Source organism: Emys orbicularis, chromosome 22 (assembly GCF_028017835.1).
Source record: "Emys orbicularis isolate rEmyOrb1 chromosome 22, rEmyOrb1.hap1, whole genome shotgun sequence".
In the NCBI taxonomy this organism is placed as follows: domain Eukaryota; kingdom Metazoa; phylum Chordata; order Testudines; family Emydidae; genus Emys; species Emys orbicularis.
Genome location: NC_088704.1, coordinates 6,458,346 through 6,478,073, shown reverse-complemented (window position 1 = coordinate 6,478,073; position 19,728 = coordinate 6,458,346). Strand labels below are relative to the sequence as shown.

The 19,728-nt window shown below is 43.9% G+C and overlaps 1 protein-coding gene across 1 annotated transcript in view; it reads left to right on the top strand.

The window, feature by feature from the left end:
• The window catches only part of FBXO42 (F-box protein 42), a 97,585-nt gene that overhangs the window by 34,304 nt on the left and 43,553 nt on the right, over positions 1-19,728 (top strand). Inside the window, exons 2-3 of the mRNA XM_065421245.1 lie at positions 3,052-3,318; positions 12,856-12,972. Of these exons, the coding sequence (XP_065277317.1) occupies positions 3,069-3,318; positions 12,856-12,972 (367 nt within the window). The 5' untranslated portion in view covers positions 3,052-3,068. The remainder of the gene's footprint in view (positions 1-3,051; positions 3,319-12,855; positions 12,973-19,728) is intronic.

Below are 19,728 nucleotides of genomic sequence, written 5' to 3'. Positions count from 1 at the left end.
GGCCATAAACACAAGCAATGGAGGTTGAGGCAATTGCTTGAGGCCTCGCTTAGCTCCATGATCCAGTCTCCTCCTTTGCTTTCAGCAGCAGGCAACTCCCAGTTCAAGTTTTAATTTCCCCTTTCTCTCCTTCTAGACCCCTGTCCCAAAGGGGGGGCCTAGAGGAGAAGACCCTACCATTGTTGGGGCCCTGTGGTGAGTTCCTTGCTTGAGGAATTGCAAACCCATTCTTGATTACATTAACAGATGATATGGGATTGAATTTCTTTATTGTGGTAATCTCTAGATCTATACCTGGAGAGAACCATTAAAATGAACATGGGACATCTTGTCAGCCTTAAAACCTTAACTTTTAGTAGCAGTAAATTTCTTTAAAGGCTTTTTAACATTAATGAGCCTCTCTGGTCTGAAATCACCAATTTTCTGTTTTTCCCCTTATCAATAAAACTTAAGCCTGGGGTCACAGCCCCAGATAAGATGGAACATTGTCGCTACAAGTGGTATATTGGCTGAGATCCACATTAGAAATTGATCCCACGATCATGGTAATAGACTTTGTAATATTGTGCATAAATTAAATACACTTAAAATTACCCATAAGAAGAAACTCTGAAACAGTTTTTCACCCTGGTTTTATTAAAACTCCCCTTCCCCCTAAACAATCATTCTGTTTCTGGTGACCACTGGTGGTGATGGCCTCCAGCGTAAGGCTGGTTCCACTGATTACTTTGTGCATCTTGCTCACTTAAAGTAGGCCGCTTGTGCCGTTGTCCTGCATTATCACTGCCACGCTTAGCAAGGGCGTGGTGCTGGCCACATGCCTAGGCAGTAGCTCCTTTAGCTTGTTTCTGTCACGTTGTGAGTTGTTTGGGAGGGCTAATCGTAACACAGCAATCCATATCCATGCTACAGCTAAACTAGGGGCAGGTCTTCACTACCCGCTGGATCGGTGGGTAGGGATTGATCTATCGAGGATCGATGTATCCGCGTCTAGACGAGACATGATAAATCGATCCCCGAACGCGCTCCCCGTCGACTCTGGAACTCCAGCTCGCGAGAGACGGAAGCGGAGTCAATGGGGGAGCGGCAGCGGTCGACTCGCCGCTGTCCTCACGGCCAGGTAAGTCGACCTAAGATCACCCCCCACCCCCCCAGTGTAGACCAGGGCTAAGTTAAGAGAGCTTTTGTTGTAGGGTTTAAACATGATTCTTTAACGCTGTTGCGAAATCCTGTAGACACGTGTGTAGTGGTTCCAGACTGTTCACCAGCTTTAGGCAGCGTTCTCTCTATTGCTGTTACAGCATGGACAAGGCTACAGGCCTCTCAGCACAAACAAAGGAGCAGGCAGTGGAGCAGAGGGGGCTGCCAAAGGGGAGTGTTGGACAAAACCCCCTCCTATTCTTCCACCTCTCTCACGTTCCCTGAAAAGTTATCACAGCCTGGAAGGAAAGTTGCCTGACTGGCAAAACACAGGGTTAGCAAAGAGGAGCAGTGAAAGGAATGAGAGTCAAGGGCTATCCTTTCTCTTGTTGCTTTTGAAGCTCCGAGGATCCCTGTACACCTTGCCTTCCCGCCCGTGCTCTCCCTCTCCAACGTTCTGTGTGGCTGCCAGCCCTCCAGCCAAGCAAAACTGGATAGCCCCCTCCCTTGGGAGCCCAGCAGTGAAGAACATTAGTTACCTAGAGCAGTGGTTTTTAAACTTCTTTTCTGGGGACCCAGTTGAAGAAAATTGTTGATGCCCATGAGCCAGTGGAGCTGGGGATGAGGGGTTTGGGGTGTGGGAGGGGCTCAGGGCTGGGGTAGGGGGTTGGGGTGCGGAAGGGGGTCAGGGCTCTGGGCTGGGGCCAGGGATGAGGGGTTTGGAGTGCAGGAAGGGGTTCCGGGTTTGGGGAGGGCTCAGGGCTCGGGCAGGTGATTGGGGTAGCGGGTTGGGGTGCGGACTTACCGCCGGCGGCTCCCAGTCAGCACCGCAGCCGGGGTGCAGAGGCAGGATTCCCGCCTGTCCTGGCCCCGTGAACCACACTGTGCCCCAGAAGCGGCCAGCAGCAGGTCCAGCTCCTAGGCGGAGGCGCGCAAGTGGCTCCGCGCGGCTCTCGCCTGCAGGTACCACCCCTGCCTTAGCTCCCATTGGCCGGGAACTGGCCAATGGGAGTGCTGAGCCAGTGCTCAGGATGGGGGCAGCGTGCGGAGCCCCGAGGCCCCCTTGCCTAGAAGCCGGACCCACTGCTGGCTGTTTCCGGGGCACAGCGCGGTGTTGGAACAGGTAGGCACTAGCCTGCCTTAGCTGGGCGGCACCACTGACGGGACTTTTAATGTCCCGGTCGGCTATGCTGACCAGAGCGACCCAGTGCCTTACATGCCATGACCCAGTACTGGGTCGTGACCCGAACTTTGAAAAACTCTCACCTAGAGGAGTTACTGTAGAGCAGTGATACTCGGACCTCACTGGTTTGGGAGCCAGATTAGCAATCATTACCCCAAAGAGCCACAGTCGTGTGAATTCATTGTTTCATTTACCAGTACTATATATTCCTATGACGGGAAATATTTTGTGTGTGCACACGCATATATAAGAGTACTGCTCTTTGAGTAGTTTCTCAGGCTGTTGAGCGAGAGGAGAGTTGCATTAGGGTTTTTTTAAGTCCTATTTTCAGGTTTGCCATTTGAGCTGTAATGGGGAGCTCTGGGATAGAGGGATAAAGAACAAGTCTCTAAAAGCGCAGGCCAGTAAAGGAAGGAGGTGGCTTACTCACTTTCCAAACATAGACAAACTTTTTTTTTTGCTTCAATGATGGCAGTACTTAAGCATTCGTTTTGTAGGGCGAAGAGACGTTTGAACATTTGACCCTAAATATAGATGACCTTTGCTCAGAGCCAGACTTTGGGCATCACAGTTCAGAGGACTGAAATATCAAAATATTTTGCCTTGCAGTTTATTGAAGCAGAACTTGGTGTAGATCTGATGTCTAAATCCGTGATTGAGGCTTTTCTAAGCACACTATTTCTATATAATGTTAATGTGATTTCCCCCCCCCCCCCTTCTTCTTGAAGCTGTGGAGTGGAATGCCATGGCCAGTTCCTCGGACAGTGAAGATGACAGTTTCATGGCTGTGGACCCAGAAGAAGCAGTGGTGGAAGGACCAATGGAGCAAGACGATGAGCCACATGCTGAGCTGGAGGTTGAGGAGACCAGGCATAACCGATCGATGTTGGAGCTGCCAGAAGAGGTTTTAGAATACATCCTGTCCTTCCTCTCGCCATACCAGGAGCACAAAACCGCTGCCCTTGTCTGCAAACAGTGGTATCGCCTCATCAAAGGTACAAACGGCAGCAGTGAGGTCTTTTTATCCTTTCATTTGAGGAAAGATCTATTAGTTTTCCTGTCCAATCTTTTTGCAGTGTTTTTAAAATTCAGCTCTCACTGTTGCTTGCCCTTCCCTCCACACGTTAATCTGGATGCTGCAGAGTCTTGTTGTGCTTACTGAATTAATGCCAGAAGAATAACTAAAGCTGTTTGCTTCATTCTGTGCAGATAGGACTAGCAGCAAAGCACCTCATAGTGAAGTCTCTTATCTACTATAAACACGTGGGGTATTGTGTTTGCTTATTGGTCCCACACCAACCTGGCAGACTCTATGTACTGTGCTTGTCAAAAATGTCAAGATAAAACTAGCCAGGTGACTACTTCCATAGTACCCCCAGGTATTGGTGTATGCGTTGTTGCCCGCCTTGCATTCACATCCCTCATCTCCATTCACTGTAGCACCGTATTCATTCCAGGGCTCACTGTCTAATGTGGCTGCACATATTGCTGCATAACTGTGGTCCGGAATCTAAGCCTTCATGTGAAAACATAATTAAGTCACTGGCTTTTGTGGTTTAGAAGATAAACTTCATAATATGAACTACATGTAAACTGATGTAGTAATATCTGCCTGTGTCTGCAGATACCCTAGGGCTAATGTTCCAGGCTATGAGCTACTCCTGTTTACCTCAATGTAATACTAATTTTGAAGCATAATACGGATGTTTTAAATATCAGCCCGGGCCGCCCAGAGGATTCAGGGGGCCTGGGGTCTTCAGCGGCAGGTCCCGGAGCGAGTGAAGGACCTGCCGCTGAATTGCTGCCGAAAACTCTAGTGGGGGGCCCTGAAAACTCTCGTGGGGGCCCCTGCGGGGCCTGGGGCAAACTGCCCCACTTGCCCCTCCCCCTCCCCCCCCCGGGCGGCCCTGATATCAGCATTCTTTCAGTGTTGCTCATTGTAGCAGAAGCATCCAGCAAAAGTGCTTTATCGTTCTTGGATGTACAGGCAGATATTGGATAAGGTATAGTGGGAAAGCTAGATACTCTCAGGGTTTGCTGGGATGATGATAATGAGGAATCCAAATGCAGAGGATGGATGGTCTAAGGATTAGGTTGCTAACCTGGGTTCAGTCCCCTGCTCTGCCACATGCTTCCTGTGTGACCTTATGCAAGGCATTTAGTCTCTCTGGGCCTTAGCTCCCGCTCTGTAAAATGTGAATAACAGCACTGACCTGGTTGACAAGGGTGTTGGGAGGAGAAATACTCTAAAGATAGAGGCATTCAGATGCTGTAGCAATAGGTGCCCTATAAAGTACAATGAATTAGGTAGACCCTCTCCCAAATTTAAATTCATCTCTGTCTGCCCAGAACGAAGGAGAGAGGATGCTTCCCCTCCCCAGCAGCTGATGTCTCAACCAGTGTCTTGTTTCCAAGAAACAAAATGCTCCCATGTCCCCGACCACTACCTGTATTTCCTGTCACAAGATGCTCAGATACTAGAATGATGAGGACTGGCCAGGAGTGGATAAAAATCAATTAGTTTAAAAAAATGATTTTTTTTATTTAAATACAGGTTTATTATTAAAAACAAACCTATTTAAAATTAAATTTGAAATTTACAACCTAAATTAAGGCTTAATTTTACTATAATCTGATTTAAAAGTAATTTAAATAAAAAAGTAGTACATATTTGCTGTGCAAGTTTTAAAGACAAGTCACTGACTAAGCACCTGGAACCAGAGTTTGTGAAAGTGCTAAAACTGCTTTTGACAACAGTAGCCTCTTTTGCTGGTGCAGAGAGAATATTTTCTTCATTTAGTTTATTCAGTCAGTTCAGTTCAATGAGCAGTTGTTTCAAAGTAAAACTAATTGGGAGCTGTAAAAGCAGGAAAACTACATGTGAGGTTGAGATCCGTTAGTTCTAAAATCCCAAAGGACATGGTGACCAGAAACAATCAGTTCAGTTCACTAACTACAGAGAATACTGCCTTTGTTTAATAAATTAGTTTTAAATTCAAAACATGTTCTGATAAACTTTTTTCTTATGTATCTAGCACATTTGAGGTAGTTTTTTTACTTTTAAAAAACAAAACAAAAAACCCTAAATGCTGTTTTTGTGCATTTTTAATTCTCAAATTTTCATCCAAACGGAGCCTGACACAAGGAAAAATATTCATCTAGTAAATAAGAAATGTAGCATTCACTTCAATTTCTAATTAAATTCATTTTCTAATATAATAAAATAAGACTCTGAATAAGTGTAGGTTAAGCTACAAATTACTTTAATACATCATATAGATATAGCGTATCTGCCTGGTTAGTGAAAAGAAGCACCAAATTTAGTGCAAAGACTATAATTGAAAAATCAGTGTGTTTTTAATAGTTATCAGCTAGTGAGAATCGGCCTTTCTTTAGGAAAATAACTAAAAAGTACAAATGCAAAACAAGATGAAAATCAATTATTTAGATCAAGGTTTCCTGCTTGATATTTAAATTGCCTTGATTTGCCCCAGGGTGGACTGGATAAATGCACAGAATCCTACAGGGCAGTTGTTTTCAAAACAAAAATATGCGGCATAGTACGTTGAGGGCAGTGCAAAATACATGGGAATTAATATCAAACAGTAAATACTGTACTGATGGAATTGGATTTGATTAGGGCTGAGAGCTGTCAGGGGAGAAAGGCCTGAATTATAAAAGGCAAACTTGCCTTATAGGACACAGGGTATTTTTATTTTCATTGCATTTTTTCCCCTGGTCACACCTGTGGGATGTGTCTTAGGCCTGCGGTTGCTGTCAGCGTCCCGTTCGTTAAATGACCTGTGCTGCATTCTCTAAGCAGGGAGTTCTGCACCTTCTCCCACATTATCTGGCAGTTTGAAAATGTCACCTGCTTGGTCTCCTGGAGGTGAGGGCCACTGAAATGCAGAGGTTTTCTCTCTCTGCCTGGAAGCTGTTGTCACCACCTGGTATTTCTGTAAAATACCTAACTTGCAGGTAAAGCACAAATCCCCATCTCTCTGTTTAAAAGATTTTGAGTGGATGGGGAGGATACATTGCTGCGATTCTCCCTCAGCTTACTTCTACCCCCTTAAAAAACCACCACAACAAAAATAACTGTGCTGATTCATCCCGATACTCATTAGCTTGTTTTATTGCTGTCCCAAACCCTTCATCTGTGTCTTTTTTTTTTTTTTTTTTTTAAGGCTGTGTCTACACTGCCACTTTCAGCGCTAAAACTTTAGTCGTTCAGGAGTGTGAAAAAAACATCCCCCCGAGTGACAAAAGTTTTAGCGCTGAAAAGTGCCAGTATAGACAGCGCTTTATTGCTGGGTGCCACGCTCCTGGCGTTTAAAGCTACCCCGCTCGTTCGGGGTGGTTATTTTTTATCGCCGTGAGAGCTCTCCCCCGGCGATAGTGTGAGTACACTGCCCATGTCACAGTGCCGCTGCGGCCGCGCTGTAACATGAGCAGTGTAGACATGCCCTTAGATTAAGCCCTCTGGGGCAGGGGTTGTCTCTGTCTCTGGAGCTCTGTGTGCTGGCCGTTGTAGTATGCAGATTGGAGCTTAACAGCAATGTGCAAAACTTACTGCTGGCTCTTCGCTGGCAGGAAAAGTGAAGTAGGTAGGTGTACCTGAGTTTCTAGTCTTGCCTCTGTGGGGAGCCTGGAAGTCACCTTGTGCGATCTTCTTTTGTAAAATGGGGTTGGTACTTGCCTACCTCATGGGAAGGTCGAGAATGGATGTTTGCTGAGTTCTTTGAACATGTAAAGCTCTGTATCGCTTCTGAGTATTCTCTCCCCTGCTCTGAGTTTGACAGGTCATAGCTCAGATGGAGCCCTTCTGGAAGTGAGCAATGCAAAATTCTTTCAGCCCATCAAGTTATGGGAGGTAACAAACCCTTCTCCAGCACTCCTAAAGCAGCACAGCGTTCAGCCTCTCATCTGAAACTCTCACCCTCTGCTGCTATGTGATGTGCAGTCACCTGCTTGTTTCTTGCAGTTACCATGGCTTAAAGGTATAAAGGAGAAGCTTGGAATGAAGTAGAGATTAGTGATTCACCTGGAAAAAGAATGTGGGAGAGGCGTACTGTGTACAACAGGGATGAGTGTCTTTAGGCAGCATGCATTTGAGTGACTAGTTAGTCTTTAACACTGGGAGTGTGGTGGGGGGAGTTGTTGTTTAGCAGGCATATCAGTTTAGCAGCTACTATAGACTATAGCAGAAGCAGTTGCTCACCTGTACCCTACAGTGCAGAGAGGGTCACTTGAGGTAAATGCTTTGTTTGTTTTCTAATGCTTAATTTTTCCTGTTTGTCAGGATATCTCTGCTTTGAAATCATATAATTCAGGTTACATTTCCGATGTGGCCTCCTGGGGACCAACTGTCCAGGGATCTAGGGCTTTAGTTTGACATTTTCCTGCCACAAATCCCCGAGTATGATACTTAGGGGTTTTTTGTTTTGTTTTTTTGTTTTTCCCCAGCACAGGGCTTTCAGTAAGAATTTTGGGGAAAATCTCTTGTCAAGTTCTAGAATCTCCACTGTCCTAGATTTCAAGGCCAGAAGGGACCATTGTCTAGTCTGACCTCCAGAGAGCTTTCCCCAAAAAATGTCTAGAGCAGATCTTTTAGAAGAATATTCAGTCTTGATTTAAAAATTCTGTGATGGAGAATCCACTACAACCCTTGGTAGATTGTTCCAGTGGTTAAAAAATTACACCTTATTTCCAATCTGAATTTGTCTAACTTCAGGTTCCAGCCATTGGATCGTGTGATACATTTCTCTGCTAGATTGAAGAGCCCATTATCAAATATTTGTTCCCCATTTAGGGGATTATAGATGGTAAGTCAGTTACCCCTTAACCTTCTCTTTAAGATAGATAGACTCAAGGAGCTCAATCTATCACTAGAGGGCATGTTTTTTCCTATCCTTTAATCATTCTTGTGGCTCTTCTCTGAATTCTCCAATTTTTCAACATCTTTCTGGACACCAGAACAGGACTCAGTATTCCAGCAATGGTTGCACAAGTGTCAAATACAGAGGTAAAATAACCTCTCTGCTCCTACTCAAAGTTCCCCTGTTTATGCATCCAAGGATCTCATTAGGCCTTTTGGCCACAGTATTGCACTGGGACCTGATGTTCAGCTGATTATTTACCATGTCCATCAAATCTTTTTTAGACTCACTGCTTCCCAGGATAGAGTCCCCCATCCTGTAAATATGGCCTACGTTCTTTGTTCTTAGATGTATACGTTTAGCTGTGTTAATACTTACAAGGTGACCTGGATCATAAGCAAGCCATGCATCAGTGACCTGTCCTCTTCATTATTTACCATTTCCGCCAATTCTTGTGTCATCCTCAGACTGTTTCAGCAATTTTGTTTTCTTCCAGGTCATTGAGAAAAATATTGTAGTGTAGGGCCAAGAACTGATCCCTGTGGGACCCCCATTAGCAACCATACCCACTTATTTCCCTGTTTACATTTACATTTTGAGACCTATCAGTTAGCCAGTTTTTTAATCAATTTAATATGTGCCATGTTAATTTTATATTCTAGGTTTTTTAATCAAAATGTCATGTGGTACCAAGTCAAATGCCTTATAGAAATCGAAGTATATTACATCAATGCTACCTTTATCAACCAAACTTGTAATCAAGTTAGTTTGAGCTCTGTTTTCCATATACTTGAAAGAAATCCTTCTTATTGTCTTTAATTCTCCTGGCTATAGATTTCTCCTAGTGTTTCTTTACTTCCGGTATCAATTTTCTACAATTCCTGTGCTATGGGCAGTATGGAAAAACTGTTCAATAAGTTGAAGAATCCTCCTATTTTGTCTGGAGATGTGGACCCAGGACAGCTCTCAGGGGCAAGGTTCTAATATCAGGCATATCCCATATCTCTAAATTGCTGCTGCCTAAATGCAGGAGATAGAGGGTTGTGACAAAGTGAAAATTTTCTGAAATATCTTTTAATCCTATGTGTGCCTCAGTTTCCACTATATTTTGCATGGCTACCTAGTAGGGGGAGAAAGGACTAAGGGCTTGTCTTCACATACAGCGCTATAGTGGCGTAGCTGCCCCGGTGCAGCTGACGAGCGCTTCTTCCATCGGCATAATCTTCCATAGAATACCAGGGTTGGAAGGGACCTCAGGAGGTCATCTAGTCCAACCCCCTGCTCAAAGCAGGACCCAATCCCCAGACAGATTTTTGCCCCAGATCCCTAAATGGCCCCCTCAAGGATTGAACTCACAACCCTGGGTTTAGCAGGCCAATGCTCAAACCACTGAGCTATCCTCCAAGAGGCGGTAGCTGTGTTGATGGGAGAAGCTGTCCATTCGACATAGTGCTGTCTACACGGGTGGGATGGGGTGAGGTTAGGTCGGTATAACTACATCTCTCGGGGGTGGATTTTTCACATCCCCGAGTGATGTTGTTATACCAGTATAGATCTGTAGTGTAAACCTGGCCTACACTTGCTCTCAGGGCAAGCTAAGAGATGGTGTCTGTCTGTCTGTGTCTGTCGCCCCTAGCTGTTGTAGCCTGAATGGGTCTTTACAAAGGACTGGCTGAGGCCGGTCCCCTATCAGTGGAAAGTCTGAGAAGACAATGGAAAACCCAGTCATCAGGACATTGACATCTAGTAACCAATGACCCAGCGGGAGATGGGCTGAACCAAGGCCCCAAACTGAGACCAAAGAGAGGTGGGGCATAAAGTGTTGGCTTTTGGAGGAAGCCCGTGGGGCTCTCACCTGGAAACTGAGCCCTGGTCTACACTACAAACTTGCGTCGATATAACTACTGTAAAATCTACACCCCTGAGTGACGCAGTTATACTGACCTAACTCCCGGTGTAGACAGCGCTATGGCAACAGGAAGGTGGAGTACCTATGCTGATGGTAGAAGCTCTCCCGTAGGCGTAGGTTGTGTCTTCGCTAAGCGCTACAGTGTCGCAGCTGTGTCGTTGCAGTGCTGTAAGTGTAGACAAGCCCAGACTGAGAGACACAGAGCCTGAACATGGGGTTTGCTGCAGCTTGGCTGGGCCTCTGGGCTAACCAAGATGGACTGTGCTTTAACCGTTATTTCTGTAGCCTAAGGACTTTCAGATCGTGTGCCAGGTGACTAATAAATGGTTACCTTGTTTTGAAAAGACTGCCTGTGTCACTGTAAATACTCCCTGGGCATGTCTACACTGCAATTAAAAACCTGAGTCTGGCGTGAGCCAGCTTACTTGGGCTCGTGGGGCTCAGGCTGTGGGTTTGTTTAACTGTGGTGTAGACTTCCAGGCTTGGGCTCTAGGACCCTGCAAAGTGGGAGGGGCCTCAAATCTCTGACTGCATGCCCTGCGAACCCGTCAGTGGATGTCTAATTGCAGTGTAGACATTGTGCCCTGAAAGGTCACAGTACAAGCCTCCAGCCGGAGTCTGGCTTGGCTGGATTTGCCGCACGGAGCCATGAAGAGAGATTGGGAATGCTGGTGCCGCCAGCCCAACCTTGGAGGCCATAGGCCTGCCCCTGTTGAACAGTGTAGGTCCTTGGGGCCTGGCAAACTGAAGGGGTCACTCCCAGGAGACAGTCTGGGGCATAGACCAGTCTCCATGACAGCAGTGCATAACTGAAGCTAGAATCCAGCTCTCAGTGAGCTATTCCCTTGGTAGGCAAATCTGGTATTTGTTTGCTAATGTTAAGATTCTCGAAGAGCTAAATCCTCTCCTCTTGTATCTGGCTTAAGTATTGTGGCTTGGTACAGGAGGTTTTGTGAATGCTGGCAGGAGCGGATGTTTCCAGGCCTTGGACCGTCTGCCAGGCTGCTCTGTGACAGCTACTGCAGCCCTGAGGCTTTAGTAGATGCTTCTCCTTCCACTGGGGGCAATGTCTGGTGGATCCCCAGAGCCCCATCCCAAATCCCTCAGCATAAATCTGCACCCCACATACAGAACCAGCAGCTCTGGTTCTGGTCCTGCTCTGCATGGGGGCCTTTGTGGCCACAGGCGAAGAGCTAAATTTCCCCTTTAGTAATGTGAGAAATGAACAGATTTTAATTAAGGTATGTTCTAATAGGAATGTTTAATTGTAAATTTATTTTAAAATCATGTTGCCAATAGCAGCCAACATGTTCGGAGAACTTCATTATAATGTATTGTGACTCCTCAAAGGTTCATTTCAATAAACAGGCAGATGCTCATCTGGCAAAGAAGCAGTTGTGCACAGACGATATGCGCGGTGATTAGGACACAACAGACTTGCGTGGCAGCATAGAACACAAGCATTGTTTATCTTAAAACACCTACACCTCTACCCCGATATAACATGAATTGTGCTATAACACAGTAAAGCAGTGCTCCGGGGGGGGGGGGGGGCTGTGCACTCTGGCGGATCAAAGCAAGTTCGATATAACGTGGTTTCGCCTATAACGCGGTAAGATTTTTTTGGCTCCTGAGGACAGCGTTATATTGAGGTAGAGGTGTATTTTCTAAGCCCCAAAGTGTACTAAGCCCCTATTCACCACCAATGCAAAAAGATATTTATAGACACCAGACATCTCTGACATCCATCTCTCACCTGGTCTCTCCAGCGTCTGGCTCCTGCAGGCAGATGAAGTGGTGTTGCATTGTGCTTTGAGGGAGGTTCATTGGGCCTGCCACTGTTACACTTTGCTTCTTTGTCAATACATTTGTCTCTCACCAGCCTGTATATTCCCCCATGTTTCGCCTCTGCAGAGACCCTCCTTAACTGTAGTCCAGGCGGTTTAGCACACTGACCTATAATCCCCCAAACCTCCAAATTCTCACTGTCTTCAGCTGTTGAGCCCTCTAAACTATTTCTGACTCTAATTTAAGCACTTGCCTCTGAATCAGACTCCTCTAGAACATGGTAATCTTACAGTGCTGGTAATTTACCCTAACTAGCTGCAGGTTTTGGACAGGAGAGGCTAACTGATGCGGACAATGTGTACGTGATTAGATTGCACAAAGGTTTATTCTGTCATCAACCTGTTGAAGTCTTAAAAACAGAAAAATTGTGCAGATCATTTATAACCAGTTACCACCTTTGGGCCCACTCACAGGCTTTGAATTGTCTGTCCTCTCCACTCTTGAATCCTCTGGGGTCCTGCACTGGAGCAGTTATAGTCCTTTTGTCAAAATCCAAGGACTTACCTTCTGATCCCTAACCACCTCTTACACCTTCCATGCTGCTCCTCCATTACCAGCCTTATGACCTCCATTAATTAAACTGCAATTATTAACCTTTTTATCATTTTCTTCCCCGACCTGGAATTGCAAAAAGAAGTCAAGTATGCATGGCTTCTAGGAGAAATGGATACACTGTCATTTATTCCTGTTGCTCCCTTAGCATTTGCCATACTGAGTTGGACTATTTGTTCATCAAGACAAGTGACTTAACCCATGCCTAATATAGGAGTATTATGGGTTTTGTTTTCCTCTGGGAATTGTGCAATGCTGATCACGGAGGAACAACTCCTTCCTAGTCTTGTGACAATAAGTTTGTGCCAGAAGCAGACTAAAGTATTGTTTTCTCCCTTTTCTAGGTGTGGCACATCAGTGTTATCATGGCTTTATCAAGGCGGTCCAAGAAGGAAATATTCAATGGGAGAGTCGCACGTATCCCTATCCTGGAACCCCAATCACACAGCGCTTCTCACACAGTAAGTACACATTTAGAAAGGAAATATGAACTCTGCTAATCCAGTAATTCAGTGTGTTCCACCCCTAGCAGCTACTGTCATGTTTGCAGAGAATTTATAATAGAAGGTGTTTGTACTTTGACCCAAGATGTAGTAGTAGTGCGCATCCCTATAATTGGGTAAAAGGTAAATGTATGTGTAATATGCTGTTCTGACAACATAAACAGTATACAAGTAAATAAATAAAATAAATTAATTAAAATTTAATTAATAAATTAAAATTTTATTTTTATTTATTTATTTTATTTACAAGTATAGATACATGATAAACCATTTGTTGTTGTTAACACTCTGATGCTAAGTTAAGAGGAAAAGTGACTTAGGAGCACAACTCCTATTGAAAGTCAGTGGGATGTGTGCTCCTAAGGCATTTGGGCACTTTTAAAAACCCCACCCTTAGACTTAACTAATTTTCTTCTTAAATATTCAGTCCCTCTTAGCTTTCTGCAGTCAAAATGACCGAAGCTTCACTCGAATGACTTCGGTGCAGTGACGTGGGTAGAGCTAATGAATTGGAGCCTCTACATGGCAGCTGGATTGGCATCTGCGGGTTGCTGCAGTAGATAATGTTTACATATTTCTGCATTATTTGGAGGAGGCTAGGCTATATTTTACTTCATATAAAGCATGCAGGATTGCAGATTAGAGGTACTGAAGCAATCACATTTTTGATATTGATATGACTTGTTCATAGAAGCCAATGACTCAACTGATGCTGCTTAGTTTAGGAGGGAATCTTTGCTTTCTACCTCTACATTTCTCTAACAAAATTGAAAAATGTTCACATGCGGGGACGTAAATCAAATGACAATTCATTTGTATTCCCGTAGCTCCTAGAGGTTCTAGTCATATTGTGCTAGGCAATTACAAACAAATAACAAAAATTCAGTCCCTATCCGTCTACATCTCTGGTTCTGGCCCCTCTGGGAGATGGCTCTCGGGAACAGGATTTCATTTTAAAAAGGTAAATATAAAGTGAGTGGTAGGATTCTGAGCGTCGTCAGTCACAACATTTTCATATTCCCAAGTAATAATGTATTAAGTGAGTGATGCACAGAATATGGAATTTGTATGGACCCACGCACACACCCACACCCCTCAGGTTTAAGTACCAGTGCTAGTAAACCACCTGAAGATGACTTGCACACTGTTCTATTTACTAACTGCCTTTAGTAGAAAGGCTAAGAGGGCAGCCAGGGAATTAGATACAGATTTCCAGGTTTGGGTGAAACTCATCAAACCCAATAAAACCCCCTGCCAGAGCAAAAATTTGAGAATATTTTACTAAAAATAAGCTGTGAAAATCCCCACAAGTTCCTCTTTTTCGGTGCTGAAAATTGTAGAGGTGTCTGTTCTGGTATATTTGGGGTGTAGACACACACTGTGGCATCCTTCATCTAGGAAGTAAATGGATAGCGAGTTTGCTTCATGAAAAGGGATCTCAGCCAGGCTTGGTTGAAAACACTGGAGAGAACTTTTGGGGAGAGAAGTTTTGTTAGTCAGGAGGATAACTTGGTAGTTAAGTTTAGGCTTTAGAATGCGGGTTGTGACATTTTATACATAACCAATAGTTCCCATCTCTCTCTCTCTCCCTGCTTTTTATTTGAATCTCTATTCTTTCTTAAATTCCTTTGTTATGTAACTGAACTCAAGTGCTGTGCATAATACAGGAATGATGGTCTAAGGTAGAACTGGTAAACTGGTACACTGTTCCTTTGGGAGCAGAGGATCTGGGATTTCTGTGGGTATCCAGTGATCAGGGGCTGGATACTCCAGGGGGACATTTTGTAGGCACATGGGGACTGGGGCGCATCTGTTGTCAACCTGCCAGGCAAAGACGGCTGGTGTAGCCCAGAGGAGAATGTGTGGGTGGCCGACATGCTGGTTGTGCCTAGCTGATTAGGCAAGGGTCCCTCATGTAGGAGGCAGGTGGTAATAAAGTGACTCTCAGCCCTGGGTGCCCCAAGAAGTGTCTCAGTAGTATCTGTTTAAACTCACATCCCACACACCAATCTAACCTTCAGTGAGTTCAGAGGGTTTTTTAAATGATGTTTTGTATTCAGAAAAACTGTTTCAAATTAAGTTGTTTGGTTCTGTCCTTGGTCAGATTTTTGGACAGTGTCTCAGTGTGGTGAAGAGACCTCTGGTTCTTGACTTCCAGGTAATCAATTGTTCCATATTTTTGAAGATTTCCTACATTAAAGCCTGGAGAGAAAAAATGCATGGATTTTTTTTTTTTTTTTTTAAAGATTGTGTAGGTCTGACTTTTGCCAGGTGTATTACAAAACTCAAGCAATCTTTAGTCATACTGCTTTTGTCTTGATCAGAATAAATAAGAACCTATTATACAAATGTAGTACAATCTAAAAATATACAATTACAATAGAGCAGTGACTCATCTAGTAAAACACAAGTGGCTGATGCAGTCTCATAGCTACATCAAAAGGTCATGGCAAACAGCAAAGGAATGTAATACGTTATGCCAGAAAAATTGATCCCTCAATGGAATACTTGGTTCTGCAGTGACTTATAAATGCCGAATCTTTTTTCTCAGTAGTAAAGCATGTTACCAGAATACTGGCTAATAAAGTTATATTAATTGGGAAAATTCTGAATAGCTGTCGGCAGTCCAGATGGTATGTTCATCCCTGGGTATGTTCACACCTGTACAAGGGCACGGGGAGAGAAAAACTCAGAAAAACATACCTATAGTGGTGCTTGCTTCAAGAGCGGTCAGATTGGCTTTCACCCATATGGCGACTTACTATAATGGGAACAAGACCAGCTATGTCTTTTTCTTTGTACGTAACATTATTAAATATGTTTCTGCCTGTTGGCTTTCAGTTGTGGTGAAAGCTTGGACTGAAGATAGCAGGCAAATACACTTTTAATATATAAAGTAAAACCATGGGAATTTTTTCACTGCAGACATTGGGGCTGGGGGGGCCAAAGCAGAGGTATGCAGGATTTAGTTTCTTACGGTCTGGAGCAATAGTCTATACTGGCACTGACATGATATCAGTTTAAATCTATTCCTGCTTTTGATGTAAGTAATCTAAACAGTTATTGTAGGTCCAGTGGAACATACGGTTAATTTGCAGTCTTACCACCTGTTGCTGTGGTGCTGTCAGCTCTCTTAAGCTAAGCAAGGTCAGGCATGGATAAGAGAGCTCTAAGAACCCCCCAGGTGTTGGAGGGAGTGGTGCTGGTTATTTAGTGGATAGCATTATTTCCTCTCAGTCAATACTGAACCACTGCTGCAGTGTGTTAGGAGTTCAGTATACTATTGGGAAGGCAGCCTTTCACGAGAGATGGAAACTGATTTTGATGACTTAGGGTCATGGAAAAACCCAGAGATGGTTTCATAAGAGTAGGGGTTTAGGCCTGGTGACTTCACTAAATTCTAACTCTAGTAACTGTGTTTTGCTTCCCTAAATTTTTGGTGGTGGTGGTATTCATTTCCTGTCCTAAACTGCAATGCCATGTCTGTGTATAGCTGCTGTATTGCACCTCAGCAATTGCAGCACTGCAAGGGTGAGTGAAGGGATCTGTATAGATAACATATACCAGTTTGTTGTTGTGCTTTGGGACCCTTCACTAAGGAAACCATTGTATATAAAGGTCCTTACACGCCAATAGTCAGGTCCACTAAGGAGACTTCACAAAGAATTTGCAATAATATTTTCATTGGGAAGGTGGTGGGGAAATGCAGGTTGGATATAAATAGAGCCCATTTCTTTTCCTTCCTCTTAAGGTGAGACAGATAAACTTCCTTTATTTCTGACCTTTAAGGTAACTGCTGTACGCATACTCAGAGTTTTGATGCTCTTCGTTGTATTTAGTAAAGTTAACGAGTTGACCACTTTCCTTGCTCTGAAGGGATTTCTGTATTGAATCCAGCCTTCTCAGTTATAGTCCGCTGATCTTATGCTGGCTGTCTCAGACTACTGTATAAGAAGCTGTGATGTAGCATAGAAGTAATAGACAAAATTTAGAGAACACAGATGTGTTTAAAATAAGAACTTTGAAATCAGTGCTGTTGATCGTCTCTCTAGGTATTCAAATATAATGGAGTGTTTTACAGTGTTTGTTTTATTTGTGGTGATGGTGGATTTTAGAAGCACAAATCCTCTTGACTTTCAGTGGGACTTATGCTCCTAAATCTTAGTTGCTTTTGAAAAATCTACCCTTAGTTCTCAAATTCTCATGCCATCTGCCCAGCAAAAAGCTCTAAGCACAACTACTTCTAATGGACCTCATCTTCAATCCTACTTGGTGGATTGATGCTGGCCCTTTAAATATGTACAACTGGAATTTTCAGTCATTTTTGCATAAATTGAGCGGCCTTCCTTTTCCAGAAGCTTTAAATGGTTTGCTAAAGAGAGGCAGGAAAGCGCAGTTTAAATTATTTTGGTCTATGATTAAAATACATACTGTGCGGACGTCATGGTGCCTGTCTGGCTAGCTTGTTTTTAAAACCAAATAGAGGAGAAGAATGCTGCCACCTCCCTTCAAAAAATAATAAATTGGCTGCACTATGATGCTGCTTGAAAGCAGCAGTTGCCAAGAGTTTGGATTGGGGTGGAAGAAAGCGTTTCAATAACTCTTAACCTGCCACTATTAGCAAATGATTGGTTTGCAGTTTGGTGGGGAATCCATCAGGCAGCCTCTAATGCTTTTGTATTTCCCCATTATCTCTTTGTATGTGAACAAGGTGAAGTTAAACTTGTACGTGCATCTAATTGATTTAAATTCCACAAGCTATGGGAGGCTAGAAATTGATCTAGTGGGCTAGTACCCTGGCCTTTCACCTGTAGAGACTGGGGTTTGAATATACATTGAGCCCCTATGTGAAAATGAAATGTGGTGGTAGCCTAGTCCTTATCAGACATGTGCCTGCATCACAAAACCACGGCAAAACGTGGCCGTCGCTGCTTAGGGAGAGGCCCAGGACTGTATAGCAAGCAGTGCTGCAGCTCAGTATCAAGGTGAACTGCCAGAGCTTGGGAAATGGTACAGACACAATACAATGCAAGGATGGTGCATCATATCATCCACCCTAAAATCTGTTCCAATACTAGTTCTGTTGTTGGTAATTTAGGGTTGCGTGGGTGTGGTAGATGTTAAGCCCTTCTGTTATGTAGCAATGGTATTCTGAGTAAGAGAAATAGGAAAAATATTTGATTATACTCACTGCCTTTGAACATGCTGTAAGCATGTATATGCATATAGGTATGTGTGTGCCAAATGATCATGCTCTGTGTAAGATGTTGACTTGGACCGTTGTCCTTCCGTGCTCTGTATCTGCAAATCCCCAGTTCCTGCTGTGTGGTCAGCTCATGCACTGGACTTTTCTGTGAAAGCCAAGGGCATTCGAGCTATTGGCCTTTCTGTGGGCTTTGAATAGAGGAAGCAGGTGATCTGCATGACAAGTCACAGGTCAGACAATGAGGCATTTCTGAAAGGAGGAGATGGGTTTCATTGCTTCCCCTGCTGAGAGAAGTTGTCAGTGGTTGAATGTACTGTTTTATTACATCTAATTCATTCAGACCTAGTGGCTCTCTTTGGTGGGATGAATATGACTGGTGTGCCTATGGGTGGGCTGTGTTAAAAAAGGGTCATTGACACTACAAATATATCACTGAGTTAAAGAATTATGGCAGGGGCATTTGATCAGTAAAATCCAGGGACATCCTTACCCTTTTACTAGTACTGAATAAACTGACTTTGAGTTCAGAATAAACCCTGTGAACAGTGACCTTTGGTAACAGCGACCTACCCTAAAGTATTTCCCCTGGGCCACCAGAGTTTGAGCACCACTCCACTTGCTCCCTTTAGTCCACATTTCCCTTTATTTTCTGTCACTGATATTTTGACTCCAGTTACTTCCATAACTTGTGATTTAGAGGATGGGAAGGGCTGGTGCAGTTTCCAAATACACTGGGTCCTCCTTGAGTTTTACGTCAAAGGAGAGCAAATAGCAGGGTTCATCAAAGCTGCAAAGACGGAGCTCTGATATTGTAAAAGGTGCAGCTCCAGTGAACTCTGACAACCTCAAATTTCCTTTTTCTTTTCAGCCTTCTTTCCTTCCTGGTGAGATTACCACCCTCCTCTCTGCTATTGCTCATATAGCTTTGCTTCACTTGTCTTGCAGGTTATTTATGATGGTGCTTGGTCTTGAACTTCCACATCTGTTGCTGAGGTTTTGTTTGCATAATTAGAGCTACTCCTTCACTTCTGTGTTAGACCAGCCTGTGGCTAATGATCTACACCATAGGCTCATTGGCTGAACTTTGACATTCTCATTTGTTCTTCTCCTGGTCTATCCCCGTCCCTGACCAGGACAGTGATCAGTGCTCTCTGCAAACCCCAGCTGATGCCCTTTAGTTTTCCCAAGGCTTAGAACACTTCACTCTTGCTGTACATACATCTCTTTTTGTGGGGGTGCGTGATTTACAACTTGCTCTTTTCTGCTAGGTTTTATTTTCCCTTAGAGATTCCTTGAACTAAAATAAAGATACATTCCTGTAAGCTCCACCTCAGGTGGACAGTTCTGTTTCATGTTTATATATTTAATATTAGTATTAGCATTGCTATCACTTTGTTCAGTGCAGTTCTGCAGAACTTTGGATTTTCTTAATGGTTGGAAGTATCAGTACTAATATGTATTCAATCAGTGAATCCTGATTGAAACTTAAGTGCCAGTTCTCAATGCCC